This window comes from Perca fluviatilis, chromosome 2 (assembly GCF_010015445.1).
Source record: "Perca fluviatilis chromosome 2, GENO_Pfluv_1.0, whole genome shotgun sequence".
In the NCBI taxonomy this organism is placed as follows: Eukaryota; Metazoa; Chordata; class Actinopteri; order Perciformes; family Percidae; genus Perca; species Perca fluviatilis.
In genome coordinates, this window is record NC_053113.1 from 16,209,311 (window position 1) to 16,228,396 (window position 19,086).

Below are 19,086 nucleotides of genomic sequence, written 5' to 3' on the forward strand. Positions count from 1 at the left end.
ACATTTATTTTTCTGCATATCATCATGCATAAGAAAAAGTTTAAAGACACATGCAAAGTGAAATGCAGGCAAAGAACGACACCTGTTTGCACTTGAAGTTAACTGGAGCGTCAGTGCATCGAAGCACCTGAACAAATGTGTTGTACTCTGGCGCCACCTGACGGCAAATGTGTTAAACTGCACCTCCATGATTACTTTTGGCATTCTCCTGGCACACAGTCTTAATGAAGTGATTTACATGTTGCCTGGCGGAACATGTGTTTAGTCTTGGAATACAGCAAAAGCCTTTTAGAAAAGCCCTGTAGCCCCTATAGCAGCATGAATAAAATGATCCAATTAGCAGCCGTCATAGTGCTGGAAAGAAATAATCATGAATACAAAAAAAGGTTTCAAATCTGCAAATATAATTTTAGAATTGGACATAGGCTACTGGTTTGTTTAAACAGGTTTATTTGAGTCGTTGCTCCTTTTTCATTGAACCTCTGTTTGCTTGATCTTAATATTAAGAATTATTAAGAAAGTTTATCTGCTAAATATGGTGCAAACCCGCATAATTAAATGATAACATTCTTCTTCCTATTGCTTTACTAATGTGATTAAACATTTCACAGTGTTCAAGGTGACAGTCAGCTCCAAGCACACACAGCCGTTCTCTGTACAGCGGTGGTCTTTGTGCAGGGATAAAGCAGATCGACCTATGGGGGGGCTCCGGACTCTGTGGGGGGCTGCCTCTCACACACTGCTCCGAAATAACTCGAGTAGCGGACTTCCAGCTATGTGTAGTATATATGTCCTGCCGCTGCCATATAGCACGCTGGGTTAATAATAGGAGCACGGTTGTCAAGCTATTTCAGAAGGGGGGAGTGTCGGCCTATTCTCATTGGATCCGTTTTATCCGCGAGTATCTCATAAAGTGCGGGTGGGAGGAGAATTTCCAGCAACGGAGGATATCAAAAATAAACCCCCTCATGTCCAGGGAAGAGCAGAAAGTATAAATACCCCCGATATGTCCAGACTGCAGCGGTGCTGGCGAGTGGTACAACAAGACTTAGCTTGGTTAGGGTATGAGAAACGACAATTCAGACAAACTGAAATTAAATACCAGACATAACTTTGACCAAGACTGCCTTTACAGCGCTGGAAAATCACTTTCATTTGAACAGATCTCTGATTTAAGGAAATAACTATTCGATTAGAGAAGACGCGCCATTACCAGAGATAAAGGACATAGCCTACATTGTAATAAAATCTTTATTGTTACTACTCTTGAGCGCAATTTCCATTGCAGAAGATGTGTTCCACTGTGTGTTTGATCGTTTTACTCCTGTGCGTAATGAACGCAGCACTTTCCACTCCATTTGAATCTGAGGATATTGTACCTGTTCGGATAAATGGAAGAATCAGCGGTCGCTTTTGGAAAAGAAGCGAGGATCAGCCGAGATTTATCGTCAGTGCATTTGGCAAGGAGTTGACTCTAAACCTTATTCCAGATACCAGCTTTATCGCGCCTTCCTTCACCATACAGCGCATCAAAGCCAGAGATGTTGGCGCTTTACGCAGCTCTTCAGGTGCCCAACTTGTCGCTGATCTCCAGAAATGTATGAACCAGACAGAGGAGAATGAAGGACAGCTTAGGAGCTGCTTTTACTCGGGGAATGTAGATCACGATCAAAGCTCGGTTGTGGCTGTCAGTTTGTGCTCGGGCATCTTTGGCTCCTTCATAACGGAGGGGAAAGAGTATTTAATTGAGCCCAAACTTCGCGGCGGCCTGGGGCCAGACTCTGCCGAGCAGCTGCATGTCATCAAGAGGAGGACATTCAGCAAAAACCACGGTGTTCCCCTCCTGTTTGAACACGCGGCGGCTGAGAGTCGAGCGGAGAAGCACAATGGGGAAAGTTTTACGCACGGCGACAGTGACGCACAGAGGGAACCTCGCCGGAGACGCTTTGTTTCCGCGCCACGGTTCATAGAGACCCTGGTGGTAGCAGACTCAACCATGACCCACTTCTATGGAGATGAAATAAAGGTCAGACCCGATGAACTCATTATTTCCTGCACAGACTGTTGATAGGAACCTAAACAAAAGTTTAATCCGCAAATTGTCCCATAAACAAAACGTCCAAGACGTCATCTTTTTCCTTAATTTCCCCATCCTGCTTGTAAGAATTCATAGCCTAGACATACAGTGGCAGGGGTTTGTTTTTCTGTGCTGCTTCATAAAACATGTTTTGGCAATGATGAGGCTAGGGGAGGAAATCAGTGGGCTCCCTCAAAGAGGTCAGGCAACAGAATTGTAAGCAATGCTGAAGTACATTCCTAAAGACTTGGTCACGATTTGGCAGCAGAGCCTTAGCATCACCCAGGGAAGATTCACAAGGCTTACAATATCTATTCTCTTCTGTCTTTACTCTTACTTTATGCATTCATTTCAGCCATTATGTAAATTGAAAAATCGTTGGATGGTGATACTATATGACAAAAAACTCCTGAAAGTAAGACAGTCAAAGTATGACAATCCATGATCCTGCCACAACCTGGTGCAGCCAAGTTCTAGTCTGTTTGTACTTAACAAGTTCCTCAGCTGCCAGACCCTCTGCCTCATCCCACAGTAAGTAAGTTAAGGGGGTATTGAAAGGCTTCTAGGCACCAGGATCACATGGACAAAGGTTAGACTGATAAGTTGGGCTTGTGTTGGCTTTTCGTTACAAATCAGATTCCAATTTCATTACCCTGATCTTCTATGAGGTTTTAGTGATTTAGAGGTCCCAGGCAAGAATCAACATGGCTCATGTAGCACATGTGGAAAACTTTATGTGGGAGTATCATCCCACCCTAGAAAAAGTGAGTTCAGCAAGGCTGATGGAAGACTTTGCTATATACATCATGGCACAGTCTCCCACATTCGTTGTGATTTACCAGCTCTCCACTAAAACATAACCCTATGACAGCACTGTGGAAACCCCTGCCCTCCCAAGACACAATCATGAATAGTGGACAAAAACTATTTGTAGGCTGAGCTCTCAAATGGGAAATTTTCACTGAATTCTTCACTTAGAAGAAGAAGACAGTATGGCGTAAAATAAGGCTTCTGTTTTCCTGAACCTGGTTGCAAGCTTAAGATGCACATACTTGTGAGTGTGTCTGACACATTTTTGCAATTTCCAAGCTCATCAATACTGTACATTATGAGCAGGAGAAATACAGGTAGTGTCACACTACAGTAAAGTGTGTTTATATCAAACACCTTTATTTTTGTTTATATATAGTATACATATACATATAGTGACAGTGATGAGTTTGTGATTTTGAGGAGGTCTCTGTGTGCGCCTCGACCAATTACAGTCTGGTGTGTGCTTGAGCTGGACTGCTAAATGAAGCATACCAGCTGATTTCAGCTTAAAGCATATATAGTGTATTGTCCAAGGACAAAAAAAATAAAAAACAAATATTGGCTGATGAAGTGTTATCAGGTTTTGTAAGTCTCAAATATCACTAATGGCTACAAAAAAATTTAATATTGTTAGGCTCTAGCCTGTGCAGGCAGAGAGACAAGCATTATATCACGCAAAAGCTGTGCTGCATGACCTTCACCCATTTGGTTTTAACCATGCCATCTTTTATCCTCCATTGTATCTTAAATATTAATTAAATGTTGTGTCCTGTCTCTTCTCCTCCACAGCACTACATTCTGACCCTGATGTCGATGGCTGCCCAGCTTTACAAGCACCCCAGCATAAAGAACTCTGTAAACATGGTGGTGGTGAAGTTGTTGGTGGTGGAGGATGAGGAGATTGGCCCAGAGGTCTCCAGCAACGGAGGTGTGGCTCTGAGGAACTTCTGCTCCTGGCAGCAGCTCTTCAACCCACCAAGCCAGAGGCATCCAGGGCACTATGACACTGCCATGCTCTTCACCAGAGAGGTGAGGGCCAAGTACATAGCTGGTTTAGCTTCTTTACACAGCTGCATAATAGTCGTTGAGGTCTCTGCAAAAACATATCATCATCTACATATAATGTTTTAAACATTTGATGACATACATTTTCCAGAATTTGAGCATGAAAGTTAATTGTTCACCTTGGAGGCAGTAGTTTGACTCAACGTCCACTTACCAGCTTTCCAGAGCTTTCATCTCCGATTCCTAGTCTTCTTCAGTGGATGGAGTGTGCTCAGTTGTCACAGAGACTACATGATGAAACAACAAAGACCCAAGAGATTTAATGAACATTGGAAACAGATAACATAGGCTGTCTGTGAACACCAAAACTAGTCACAGCATCGACTGAGAAGGGTCAAAAGTCATCAACCAGGAGTCAGTGGATGGTTGAGGAAAGTTCAAGAAGGCCATTCGCATCTGTATGACAACTGACCAAACTTCATTCACTGAGACAGACTGTGAGATGTGGTTGAAATTTTCAGAAAAAGCTGAAAAATGGATCTTAAAGGTCCCATGGCATGACAATTTCACTTTATGGCGATAGGTGTAAACCAAGCCCTGGGTATCCTGCTCTGCCTTTGAGAAAATGAAAGCTCAGATGGGCCAATCTGGAATCTTGCTCCTTATGAGGTCATAAGGAGCAAGGTTACCTCCCCTTTCTCTGCTTTGCCCGCCCAGAGAATTTGGCCCGCCCATGAGAAAGAGAGAGACATCATGGCTTTCAAATGAGCAAAGTGGCAGTTGGTCAAGGCCACTTGCTAGAATGTTTATTTAAGTTTAAAACTGCAGTGGTTAAAAAATAAATCCTTGTGGAACACCACATTTCATAATGAAAGGAGCACTATTATCAAAGGTTTCATTGGAAAGTTTGAGCTACAGTTAATACTGAATGTTTACAATATTTGGTTATAAAACTATAATTTAAAGATGCATTAATAATATTTTTTTATAACTAATGGGTGAAATGCCTGTGTGTAATGTGAATGGTATCACTCATAGTGATGAACCTACTAAGAATTATCACCCAACTCAGCAGTTCCCCTAAGCACTATAAGGCGTTTTTCCATCTTCAGCATTTTGTTTCGTTTTCTGCCCTGCAATGTTATTGTTTTGGTTCATTCTCACCCCTATTATCCATTTCATTATCAGCAGCAGTTTTCAGCAAAAAAACTTTGATAAACTGACTGTAGCTGCTAAAGAGCCAGATAGTTCCCCTGAGAGTTGGTGGAGACTAAAACAAAAGTAAAAGGAGAATAAGTATTGGACATACATTCTTCCGGTGGGCAAAAAGAGCTCGCACATTAGCCATAACAACTTTTTAAGGCCCCCAATATATCAACCACATGTGATTAATACAGATTTAAAACTATTCAGTATTAGCACAAGATAGCTGGTATCAGTTTATGATTATAATAGTGGAGCCTTTAATCAGAGCATGGTTTAGACTGTTTGGTGCGTGAAAACAATGTTGTGAGTGCTTTACAGTGTATAATTAGAATAGATTGTCCACTTACACATGATAGTCTGGTATATTTTGTTCTCCATTCAGAAGACAATAACCCAGCAAGGATGAGTCACGAATTAAGCCTTGGTGGAATTCAGTCCCAGGCCAGCTGCAGTACAAAATGCGGTTTCTGAGCAGCAGCCACACATTTACTTGAAAGCAAAGTTTCTTACAGTAACACAGGTGCCTTTTAGGGCCAGTTATGTTTTTAGTGGGGATCCAGCTGAAAAAGAGACCTTTGCTTGGGACAGTTATTGTCATATCTTGCTCTTTTAGCAACCTGGGAGCACATGTGTGAGATCAGTGAAAAAAAATGAAACAAGGTGAATTAAAGGAAAGCCTTTCTAGCCCTTTGGGTGAATTAAGGATGCTGAAAAGATGGAATAGTTGTAATCTTTTCCAAGCAGGGGGAATGTCAACAGAGAGCAAACTGTGCTTTATGGATGCTTCGACAGGAAATAAGTTCACAAGTCCTTAGGGTTTGAGTTGTGATTGGCTTGTTCTGCTGTACTTGGCTGCCTTCTTCCATCTGGTATGTGCATGTTGACAAGGTGTTAGCAGACAATACATTAGGCGAGTAACTTCTCTATTATTAAATTTCTACAGTTAAGTGCCCTGGTTGCAGCTTGATTTGATGACAGGCTTAGCATTTATCTGCCAACTGAATGACGTTAGCATGTAAATCTGACCCTGGATCAGGGAAATGATGAATAGAACATGTGTTTTGTGCTGGATTTGTTAAAGCTGCTTTCGATCGTGGAAACCATCATTCACACAAACCCAGTTTTGTTTGTTTTTCCATTTCAGGCGGAGATATGCTTTGAAATGTAGAGGACGGAAGGCACCTCGTGGATGAGCTAACTTTAGTGCGGCCACAAATCAGCCCTGACATGATTAAGAAACTTTAAATGGTCAGCTTGAGTAAGTGGCTGGGTCTGGGTCAGTCACAGTCCGAAGGCTGCTGCCACTACTGTCTGTTGTAAAACTGTAGTGGAAACATTTTTGTGGTCTTATACTGTCTGTTTGTGTTTATCCGTCTGTCTGTACATTCTGCAGTATCTGCAAATGCCATACGATAGCTTGTGCTTTGACCCATACATCTTACTTTGTGTGTGTGTCTGCATACATGAGTGACAGATGCTATTGGGGAACAAGGTGTACAAACACACGCTGAGCTGGGTTCAAACGGCAGCTCCAAGTCCAGATGTGTTTTAAATCACAGAGGGTTCTGCCTTGTGGTATTTTGGGTCTGAGGCGAGGCCATGGATGCTTCCGTCTCCGTCCTACACAGCCAGGCGTCTTCTCGAGCAGGGAAAGATTTCTGATACACCACACTGTTAATTTTCCCAGATCACAGCTCTCCACAGCTGCATGTTGAGGATATTTATTTGCTTTGTTTTATGACTGGAAATACTGAGCAACATGTTTTTGATTTGTTTCTTAAAAAGTAACAGAAAAACAACTTACACAAATAGACAGTGAAGGCTCGCCATCCTATGTGATTAACATAACAGTCAGTCAGGGCTGCCCATATGCTTAATATATTTTCTATTTAATAGGATAATGTCTTTAACTCTTTGATAGTCCACTCTGCCAGCTGGTTCTCAGAAAATGTTCACTTTATGTAGGTTTAGAACAACGGATTGAGCCAATATTGTGCAATACTACACTTATTGTTCATGACAAGACCTTAACCTGAACTGATTTGAATGAAATAGTTGAATTGGATGCAATACAAGTATGCATTTTGGTTTCAGTGGAGAGTTTAAGTGTTCCATCACACTGAAGCTGTTTGGCAGCAGTGACAAGACCAAAAAGTGGCTCATGGTACACAGCTCTTGTTTTAGTGGCATATGTCGATTCTGTTTGGTGAGTCACTGTTGATTTTGGTTTGCCGCTGTGGTTCCCTGGCTTATGGCACTTATATCACTCATGTTCCACTGGCAGATACCACTCTCCACCAGTACATACTGATTCTTATTGACATACTGTATGCCACTGGTAATTATCATGTGCCACCCATGTATTAGTGTTATACAGGGATTCCAGGTAGTAAGTATGTCAGTAGTATCTTGCTGCCATTCGAATGGCACATACCACACCCACTGCCCCGGATGCAACAATGGTGCCCTCGCAAAATAGATAGCGTAGATAGCGGAGGGCGAAGGATGGATGTCAGGCTTTATCCCATTAATGTAAAATCGCTTGTTAATCTTAATAAGATATAATACAGTTTGGGTGAACACAATTGCTCATAATTTTAGTTTTTTGAACGTCTGCTTTTGTATACTTTAATAATCATAATTTTTGTCTTACATCATCGTCCTGACCTTGGTGTGACAATTTCAGTGTTTTCTGTGTTTGGTTGTGTTGCAGGACATCTGTGGACAGAAGAGCTGCGACACGTTGGGTGTGGCCGATGTCGGGACGATGTGCGATCCCAAGAGAAGCTGCTCAGTTATCGAGGATAACGGCCTGCAAGCTGCCTTCACAGCTGCACATGAGCTTGGTTAGCTCACATTTGTTGTCTTATGGGTGGGCTGGTGTGGGCGTAGGATTTATGAAAAAAAGTTTGAAATGTAATGTAATAGGCTAGTTCAACTCTTTTTTACTCATTCGTAACCACTTGTCTGTGCATCTGTGAACCTATGTTTCACATCGTTATCATTGCATTCTTTCCCACTGCAGGTCATGTGTTGAGTATGCCTCACGATGACTCCAAGACCTGTGAGAGGCTATTTGGAGATCTGGGAGGACATTACCTGATGGCTCCTCTGTTTGTCAGCCTCAACAAGACAGCGCCTTGGTCTCCCTGCAGTGCTCTCTACATCACAGAGTTCTTTGACAATGGACATGGTAGGGAATACTTCAGGTTGTTGCACCAATCTGTCAAAAAGTACACACTGAGGCCACATTTCCACCCGGTATTAAAATCCGATCTGAGTGATCCGATCACAAGCGGACAGCTCTTAATACGTGTTTTCCCACCTGGAGCTCACTTTCCCGCTTCATATGCAAACAAATACAGTATGTCATAGGCGTAAATCCCAGGGTTGCCCCCCCCCACTCCAGAAATATCATTAAAAACCATGCTGTGTATTGTAACTAACATAATGATGTATACTTAAAACATCTGTGTAAGTAGTAAAACAATACAAACCCCAAAAAATGCTTTTTAAGTTTAGAAACATTTTTAGTCCTCCCTCCCTTGCCTCACAGTGGTTTGGTCCACAGCTTGCCTTACCCACACACAAGTCCGGCGGACCACGGGAGAGAATGAGAGAACATACTAGTTAGATTCGCTACAGTAACCTTAGTTGTGGAATGTAGTAAGTAGGCTGTTCGAGGCTATTCTATTCACATTAGCATCAGATGAAGTTGTTCTTTTTTCAAAAAGAAATGATGCTGAGTAATTAATAAATTAGTCATGACAAAAAAGTTTGCTATGTTAGTGTAATATAATGTAACGTTACCTAGTTGTTTAATAGCTTTTTGGATAGAAATGCACCCACTACAACTAACGTTAACACGCGATAAGCCCAACATTATGTGTGTGAACTGATATTAGGGTTATTATTTAAGATCTACAGTTGTGTTTTGCTCAATATGATGTTAAGTGGCAGATCAGTAGGTTTGCTGCAGTTAAATATGTATCCTCTGTCCCAGACGAAACCTAATATTTATGTGGAGGACGCAAAATCATTTTATAATTATAATATGACCGCGTGGTAAACCTATGAACCTAACTCATAGACATCTGACGTTAAAGATGTGTGTTGTTGTTGCCCAGATAAAATGACAGAGAAAAGAAATACAGACATAAGATCTTTTTTTCAGTACACCAAAACGCCAAGAATGGGTGCTTATGGAAATACTAACGTCACTATGTCACAGGCAAAGGAGACAGAAAGAACTGAGAAACAGGGAGACCAGGGACAGTCAGGTGTAGAGTCTCAGGTAAGTGTGTTGAGCTTAGTTCATATTTTTGGAGGTGTGTGGCTGTCAGGGTTTAGCAGATGAGCTTTATCAGTGGCTCACTGATTTACATTATGATCAGCTAATTTAACAAGTGTACAAAGGCATTTTATTTCTTTTATATGGGGACACTTATAATAAGTCATTATGTTTTAAGGTATTTTTGTGGCTTGATTGTAAACTTAAAATAAATAAATGGTTTTAAAGAAGAATATTTTGGTCAATTTAGTCAGCTTTTTCATTGAATCAAGAGAAACACCGAAAAGAAGGATAATGGTACAGTCTCCATGCTATACTAATGATGGTATTAAGAATTTCCTCTGTGTACACATATCCTTTACAAGTATAATTGTGGCTGTATTATTTGTGTCCCCTTCAAAAATTGCTCTTCAGAAATTTTATGTTTATTGTCCCCCCCCCAACTGTTAGATGAGATTTACGCCCATGCAGTATGTACATAATATCCTGTTCCTGAGACATCACCGACAGTATGACATTAACCTCCAAAACACAAGATTCACTCTCAGTGGTTTCTGGGACATCATAAATACTTTGAATGAGTAGGTAATTCCGCTCACAGTTGAGTAGGCAGTCCTGAATGTGGCCCAGTACACATTGCTAAAAGAATGTGGTCATATGTGGCTTAGACCACCTTCAAATGTGGTCTGAGTGATTGGATCTCAATGTGTTCTCATTGCGTCCTGGCTGCATTCCCACCTATACTTAGAGATGTGCACTTGTGATTGGATCACTCAGATCAGATTTTAATACCAGGTGGAAATGGGTCAAATCAAAAAGTAAGCGGCCCTGTAGAGACCTTCTGCCAACATGGACGTTTGCCAACACACTGTGTCTCTGTTATTAGCGCTGATTCAAAGATGAATAAAACACACTGTTTTTCTCTCACGCTCTAACTATGGCTTTCCTGCTTAAACATGTTTCTCACCTCAAATTATGGGTTGTAGGGATAGTTTGTCTTGCACTAGATTTCCACCTCTTCTCTCTCCACATCCTCTTCTCTTCACCACTCTCTCCCTTTCTGTTTCTTTCGCTTGTCTCGCCTGCCTCTCCCCATCTCACGTTGTGCATCATGTATTGTTTGTATTCTTGTTAGACCTATCAGTGAACCTTCTTTTCCACTGAGTCATACAATGAACTTCTTCCTGTTCTTCACCTCCTCAGCCAAAAGCAACAGCTGGTGTCAGCAAAATATGTTCTTTATCGGTTTGAAAAAAAGCTTGTGTGGCTGAGAATGTTCATTCCGAACTGAGGACGTCATTGACAACTCTAGACAAAAAGCGTATTGAATGTAATAAGGAATCATTAGAGGACAATGAATAAATTCTGATTTGGAATAGCTGTCAAATGTTCTGACTCAGAACACCAGGCTGCCTATAAAAGTGCACTGCATTATTAATTTATATAGTCAGGACACAACTTGCCCTGAATATTTTCCCACTGTTGTCATGCCACACACAAAGAGCAACACATTTACAACTGTCACTGTGCCACAAAGTCCATAATCTCCATAAACCACAAAATAATCATTCTCATACAGTGTTGCTTTTTGTTGTAACCACAGGGGACTGCCTGCTAGATGTCCCAGAGAGTACCATACCGTTACCAAGAGAGCTGCCAGGCACCAAGTACAGCCTGGACCAGCAGTGCCAGCAGATGTTTGGAGAGGAGTTTGTCCAATGCCCCAACTCCTCAGATAGTGATATTTGTAGCCAGCTGTGGTGTCAGGAGGATGGGACGCTGCAGTGCTCCACCAAGAACGGCAGCTTGCCCTGGGCTGACGGCACCCCCTGTAGCCTCAACGGAACATGCCTCCACGGAGCGTGCATGTTGACTCAGGATGTGATGCAGCCGCTGGTAAGACTGCTTCTTTATTCTTACAAATGAAAAGTTGAATTAATTAACAATAAAACACAGCCTTGTTCAATCCAATACACTCAGGGGTTTGCTGCTACAGCTTTAGTTGGTCTGGTATGACCAGTAGCTTATGGTGGCTAATGTTAGCAATCTTAGCTGTGTAAAAGACATCAGTGAGTCAGTTTGCTGACTTTGTAACTTTTCTCTTCTTGTGCTGTTATGCTATGTTTTGAACTGCCTGTAAGTTTCAATGAGTCACTTCCTTTAAAGTGCACTTCTCAATTACTCAGAAAAAGAGTAATCAAGTTTGTAGGCATAAAACATGTATGTCAGCAAATCTAAGACAATCTCCCTTAGCCGATGTCCATTGCTTTTTGGTTTCACATTGGGTTTTTGATATACGCAGAAAATATGACTAAAGCACAGCATGCCTGGAGTTTTACGGTTCTGCAAAAAAAAAATGCTGTTACATATGGGGTGGTGATGGCACAGTGGATATGACACACGCCTTTGGTGTGGGACATCCGGATTTGATTCCCTCTGTGATTCATCAACCTATGTGTCCCTGAGCAAGACACTTAACCCCTAGTTGCTCCAGAAGTGTGCGACCTCTGATATCTAGCAATTGTAAGTTGCTTTGGATAAAAGTGTCAGCTAAATGACATGTAATGTAATGTAACATATCTTGAACTAAGTGCTCAGAAAAAATGGAAATTTGAACATCTAAAATTCTATGACAAGTGGGCAAACCCAGCTGAAGATTGTGTGATAAACTTACAATAAGTTGTTTGATGCAGACCTTCTTTTTTTTTTTATCAACAACCCAATACAAAATTTCCATTGGAAATCTGCTGTGTGAGGAAAAACTTCCAGGTTATCCTGTTAAGGGAAGTCATCAATACAAAACTCTGTCTTAGGTAGTTGAGATATGCAGCATCACAGTTGTGAGAAGTTTTAAGTATGCCAGGCTTTTTCAGGGGTTAAGTAGTCCACTACACATTGTTGTATTTATTTGTCTATGTTAGTGTGTGTGTGTATGTAAGGATACTTGAAAGTGCTCTGTGCGTGTGTGTGTGTGTGTGTGTGTGTGTGTGTGTGTGTGTGTGTGTGTGTGTGTGTGTGTGTGTGCGTGTGTGTGTGTGTTTGTGTGCGTTTGTGCGTGTGTGCGTGTGTGTGCATACGTGGGTGTGTTATGGGGGGATGGAAGGGGGGAATTGCATATTGTTAATTTGTATTTACATCTTTTTTAAGGATTGTTTTGTGTACCTGCACCTTGACCACCAGATTTTCCCTATTTGGCATAATAAAGTTTACTTTGATCTTAAGTAGAAATACATTTGTAAAAGTATGGATTACAGCGTTGTTGGAATTTGGTGAATCTGTTTGCTTTATGATGCCTGTTTATATTTCCTTGAATAACATTTATACATCTCAATGTTTCATTTTAGCTTGCTTGCCTAGATATCTTCTCCTTGTGTTATGATCACACATCTGTTTATGAATCTAGACGTGCTGGCAGTTGCGATGTTAGCTGGTCCAAACTCATAAAACTTCTGGAAAGGACACTCACGCTAGCAAACACACACACATATGCACACATATACACACACACACACACACACACACACACACACACACACACACACACACACACACACACACACACACACACACACACACACACATTTTCAATTGTGCCGTACAAAGCTGCAGCATGGCAGGTTCCACTAGTGGTGAGTGACACATGTGGCAGGAATGTGGGTAGAGGCAGACAGCAGGCGCGTGCCGAACTTCAACACAGATTTAGCCTGGAGTCACGGCACGCCAACACACTGTGCAGCCTCAAACCCAGAAGCCCAGACTGTGGTTTAGGCTACACAGCTGAGATTGCCTTTGGCACTGAGCTCCAACCAACTACTCTGACTGCTCTTTTCCCCCCTCTTTTCTTGCTGTGTTTTACCACAGGTGGTTGTGGACGGCGGCTGGAGCTTGTGGGGGCCGTGGCAGCAGTGCTCCAGAACATGTGGAGGAGGGGTGGAGTTCTCCTATAGGGAGTGCACTGACCCTGTGCCTCAGAACGGAGGGAAGTACTGTGAAGGACAGCGGGTTCAGTACCAGTCTTGCAACACGCAGCCCTGTGACGACAACGACGGTGAGAAATAACACTATGCTGGTTTGTGAGGGGAGCAGAGCACATAAACGCTTTCTCTCCCAGTTCAGTCCATGCAGTGCACTTGACTCATCTTTTAATTTTTATCTTTCATATTTATTCCTCTCACTCTTATTCCATTATTCTCTTTATTGCACACTAGCTTTTTTTAGCACAGCCTCAAGAGCATGCCACCCTGCATTTTACTGCAAATACTGTACTGTATGAGCGTGACAACATATACCTTCTGAATTGAAATTGAATTGAATTGCATGATACATATATAATAAACTGCTCATTATTTCAATAAAACCATAGGTGGCAGGTCATTTTTCAATTAACTAGATGATGAATTGGTTATCAAAATAAATGTTGATTAATTTTTTCTCAATTGACAAATCAATTAATCAACTAATCATTTTAGCTCTCTTGATATACACAGTGCACTGCAGGTAATCCATCAAAACATGTAATCCAAATTTCTACAAATATAGAAATATGAATATTGACGTATAGAGCATATTTGACAGTATGGCTATTTTTACGTAAATATATTTTTGTAGGGATGACTACATTTTCAAAAGTTGACCTCAATGTTACGAGTTTTACTCCGTCTTTTACCTTAGGAAAGAGTTTCAGAGAGGAGCAGTGTGAGAAGTACAACAGCCCCAACTACCTGGACTACAACGGGAATATAAAACAGTGGATCCCAAAGTACGCTGGTGTTTCTCCCAGAGACAGATGTAAGCTGTTCTGCAGGGCCAGGGGCAGCAGTGAATTTAAGGTGTTTGAATCCAAGGTACAGTATATGCACAGACATTTTGCCAACACGTTCACATTTACAGTTCAGCTAACATGTCCAAATATTGATCTGATGCTTTCCAATGAAAATGAACATTTGTAAAAACTCAGTCTGAAATAGAAGTTTGTATTATATTTGGATAAAGAACACAATTGTACCCTTAAGCACATACTATTGAGTTTTTTTGGTATTGCAATAACAAATAATCTTACATGACACATGGGAAATCTGGCGGGTTTCTGAATAATGTTAACATTAACTCTAAAGGCTGTTTTATGGTTCTGTGGAGGCTCCACGCAGAGCTTTCGCCGTAGCCTACGTAAGTGGCCTGAAGCTTATACTTGTGCGTTGGTGTGTGCGTCGAGCTGGCATGTGTGTGTGTGGGGAGTGGGTGATAGAACGAAGGAGAAAAGTGAGAGAGTGAAGGCGATTAGCTTTGGAGCGAGTAGTGACTCTAGAGTCATAGTGAGAGAAACAAAGTGTCTCCCCTGTGCTTTCTGACCACGGTGGGGAATCTGTAGCAGGAAAAGTTCACCCTCTCCTTGATTTAATGTTGTTTATGGAGAAGGAGAACCAGGAAATGAGTCCGGGGAAAGGCAACGCTACCAAGCCACGGCCGAGAGACGTGCGTCACCACGACGTGTAGTTTTTTCGAGAGGTGTGCGTCAGGCTACGGCGTAGGGTCCGGCGTAGACGCAGAGGGGTCTGCGGGGGTACGCCGTCGATTCTACGCAGAAGCATGAATCAGCCTTAAGTCCACTTTCTATCTCTTCTTACAGTTAACCTTAAGTTGAGATTCTTTGTCAAAAGTCATTCTCTCTGCATCTTAATATAGAATAGGAGCTACATCCTAGATAAGCAATCATTAAAAAAATCTACAAGATGAAAAGAATCAACAACACCTACTTGTTGCGTCGCTGCAGGTGATTGACGGGACGACCTGTGGACCTGACACCACATCGGTGTGTGTCCAAGGCCAGTGTGTGAAGGCAGGCTGCGACCAGGTGATTGGATCCAACAAGAGGGTGGATAAATGTGGAGTGTGTGGAGGAAGTGGGCTCACCTGTAGAAAGATTACAGGCTCCTACAACAAAGAAACGTAAGTGCTCCAAAACGTCCCTAAGATAATAGCTTTCTTGACCTCAGTTAGATGACTAAATTCATACCACTTTCATAGCTGTCCATTCAATAAAGACCTAGTAGGGATCTCTGGTACAATTTAACCTACTTCCAGGATGCATGGAGAAGGGGAAAAGTCAGAAGAGGTATAACTCCAGTAACGCTTGTAGTATACAGAACTACCTTTTTGTTAGACCCATCCGTTTCGGCTTGTGGCCTTCATCAGGATCACCCTCGTTAGATATAAGCCTACAGCCAGCAGCCGGTGAGCTTCGATAGCACAAAGACTGTAAATGAGGAAAGCCTGGCTCTGTTTGTAAGCGTGTTTCCCAAAATGTCAAACTATTGCATTAAGTAGTGAGCATTACAGGTGTTGGTTAGGCATATTTCTGAGCATTTGAGAGGTAAGAAAGCAAAGACTGTAAGCATATTACCCAAATTGTTGAACTATTTCTTTAAAGTAAGAAAGAAAGAAAACAAAGTGCATTATCTAAATCCAGTTCTTTGTTTTCTCTAACAGCTATGGATACAGCGACATTGTCACAATTCCTGTTGGCGCTACTAACATTGACATCAAACAGCGGAGCCACAGAGGGATCAAACATGACGGGAACTACCTGGCTATAAAGAGAGAGAGTGGCGGTTACATCCTCAACGGTAACTTCTCTGTATCCACGGTGGAGCAGGACATTCCTGTACTGGGTGCTGTGCTAAAGTACAGCGGCTCCTCCACCACGCTGGAGAGGATCCAGAGCTTCAGGCAGCTGAAGGAGGCCATCACCATCCAACTCCTTGCCACTGCGGGGGACGCCAACCCTCCCAAGGTCAAATATACATTTTTCATCCCTAGAGATGTGACCTTCAACAAATCCAAAGAGAGGAAGGGCTCGTCCCTGTCTCTGCATATGATCCATCCATTTGGTGTACCTGACTGGGTGCTGGGGGAGTGGTCTGAGTGCTCCAAGAGCTGTGGCTCCGGATGGTCCAGGAGAAATGTTGAATGCAGAGACAGCGCGGGCTTCCTCTCCAGCCAGTGCGACAAAGACCTGAAGCCCGTAGACATAAGGCCTTGCGGGGATCTGCCGTGCCCCATATGGCAGATGGGACCTTGGTCTGTCTGCTCACGAACTTGTGGCCAGGGGGAGCGCCGCCGCAGCGTCTTCTGCATAGACTACACTGGGAAGACTGTTGAGCCAGAGAAGTGCGATCTGAACAAAATCCCAGAGCCAGTCTCTGGAGAATGTCTCAACCAAGAGTGCTTATGAAGAACAGGAGTATAGTGAACTTTCCCTTTCTGGTCTGACTGCACTTATCTACCATGGATGGATTACTGATTGGGCACACTGGGCACAAGCCCAGGGGCCAAAGGGGTCAGGTGGGAGAGACACAACACGACCACAAAGAGACACTAAACGACCACAAAGAGACACAAACCAACCACAGAGAGATACATAACAACCACAAAGAAACACAAAGCGAACACCAATGGTTTTCCATTACGAAAAAAAGTCCCTGGTACTAACAGGTACTTTTTTTAGTATCACCTCCGTTGAGGTTCCAATCGAGCTGAGGCGATACCAAAAGGTGACGTGAAAACCTGCAGACTACTGATTGGTCAGAGAGAATCGTCATTAATCACTGCGTCATCATAGCGACAGATGGGGGTGTCCTGAACAAACTCGCCATTTTTAAATAGTTTAGGCAGCAGCGTGTTTTTTTTTGCTGCCTCCAGCTTCTTTTGAAACAACATTTTTCTTCCGGCTGTGGCAACAGCCACATGCCGAGAGTCAGAAACAACACACCTTCGACGTTCTGTGTGTGTGTTGCGTTAGGCAGTTTCCTGCGGCGGCGCTATGACGACCAGCCACGCTCGCCTTAGGCATGAGGCGGTACTAAATCTGCAATGGAAAATGGAGTCGAGTCGAGCCGAGTAGAGTAGAGCTGGTACTAGCAGTGGGTAAGCACCAAAAGAGACACAAAACAACGACAGAGAGACGCAAAACAACCACAAAGTGACACAAAGCAAACACCAAGAGACACACATGACTACAAAGACACAAAACAACTACAAAAAGATGCAAAACGACTACAAACAACTACTACATCTACAACATCGCTACGTCGTTTTTGAGATTCTGAGAGTTCTGGTCTAGCTGTAAAATGTGGTTCAAATACGTCATATTGTTTGTATTCGTTTTGTCTCTCTTTCAGTCTGGAGTTCTTGCTTCTACAGTATTTAGGAGGGGTTGGGGGCCTTTTACACATCTGTGCCCAGGGGCCCATTGCCTCATAATCCGTCACTGTTACCAACTAGTCGCATCAAGTCACATCAGGGGCATTAGCCTCAATATTGTTTTGTTATCTTTTGTTGACATTTAACAACCACTATTGAGATTTTAAACAAAGGAAATCTACCTCAGGATGTACATGTGATGCTATGTATAGATGCTAGATGAAGGTGCTGTGTGTGTGTGTGTGTGTGTGTGTGTGTGTGTGTGTGTGTGTGTGTGTGTGTGTGTGTGTGTGTGTGTGTGTGTGTGTGTGTGTGTGTGTGTGTGTGTGTGTGTGTGTATATTCTCCAGAAAGAGAAGTTTTCTTGTCCCTCTTTAAACAGACTAACTTTTTGGATGAAGTCTGGTATAATCTGCAGTATGTTCTAAGTTACCTATCATTTAAAGTGAGGCTGGAAAATGTTCTAGCAGCAAACAATGGCATGAAACCTGTTGTCGAACACCAGCACAGTGTAAATATACCTCCAATTGTCCTTCACAGAACTTAAACACCTATAAAGCTTTGATCATGCCATTTACCTATTATTGAGATAGGATCGATGCATTGGAATTTAAGCCTCTGGGAAATAAACTCATGTTTGATTGCTTCTCTTTTCTACACACATACCAAAATGTTTTGTGTTAAATGATTGTGATGAAGATGTTTTTAAGTTACACTAAATCTGATGATATTTAGGACTTTAAAATGTGCTAGTTATAGCCTACATCAGAACAGATTGTTTCAATGCAGATCTAGACTTATAGAATTTATAGAAATTGAGTTTACGCAGCATGTAAAATGAATTAGCATAGATAATGACTGGTCATTCTTGACCAGAGAAACCCGTGACAGAGAATTTCTCTCTGCCCTGTAGTTTAATTTTAGCCTTTTCCCAGGTGCATTATAATGCAGTTGAGAGGAACAGTGGTACAAACAATATGAAATGCCACAAATATTTCTTCAGAGGTGTTATTACTAAGTTAAGTGATAAGCATACTATCTATCATGTATATGAAAAATAACATTTTTATTCGTTTCCAGACTTTTATTTGTTAATGCATCATATGCAAATGTTCACAGTTGTTTTCAGACTCTCGTATGTATATTTGATTTCTTCATTCCTGTTGTTAATTTACACTGTTATAAAACAAAAGAGATGGCACATTGGGCCTATATCCCTTCAGTGAAGGACCATACTATTTTATTATTACAGCTTCCTTTTTAAGCTATTTATTTTTTGTAACATTTTTACCTTGGACATGTAATTAACATGGCAGATGCTGCTGTCTTTGAGATTTTTGTCTATAAAAATGGTCAAATAAACACATTTATGTCAATACATGATTCTCTTTTACCGCAACAGCCCAAAGGACACTTTGTGCTGGCCTTTTCCTTGTCTCTATTGTGCACAAAAGCTTTATTACCTGAGGAGCCTTGTTTCCAGACTGGTAGGTACA

At 42.0% G+C, this 19,086-nt stretch overlaps 1 protein-coding gene across 1 annotated transcript; it reads left to right on the top strand.

The window, feature by feature from the left end:
• The first annotated feature begins 513 nt into the window (after positions 1–513).
• On the top strand, positions 514–16,921 carry LOC120547216 (A disintegrin and metalloproteinase with thrombospondin motifs 8-like). Its single transcript, XM_039782703.1, has 9 exons — positions 514–2,026; positions 3,680–3,919; positions 7,815–7,947; positions 8,127–8,294; positions 10,996–11,288; positions 13,254–13,440; positions 14,064–14,236; positions 15,163–15,338; positions 15,879–16,921. The coding sequence occupies exons 1-9, from the start codon at positions 1,292–1,294 to the stop codon at positions 16,621–16,623; spliced, it is 2,850 nt and encodes a 949-aa protein (XP_039638637.1). The 5' UTR covers positions 514–1,291; the 3' UTR covers positions 16,624–16,921.
• The last annotated feature ends 2,165 nt before the right edge of the window (positions 16,922–19,086 follow it).

Bases quoted from the DNA above. Each gene is read 5' to 3' on its own strand.
- LOC120547216 (XM_039782703.1), top strand. From the start codon at position 1,292: ATGTGTTCCACTGTGTGTTTGATCGTTTTACTCCTGTGCGTAATGAAC. The intron at 2,027-3,679 runs GTCAGACCCGAT...TCTCCTCCACAG, and splicing joins TCTATGGAGATGAAATAAAG to CACTACATTCTGACCCTGAT. The intron at 8,295-10,995 runs GTAGGGAATACT...TTGTAACCACAG, and splicing joins GTTCTTTGACAATGGACATG to GGGACTGCCTGCTAGATGTC.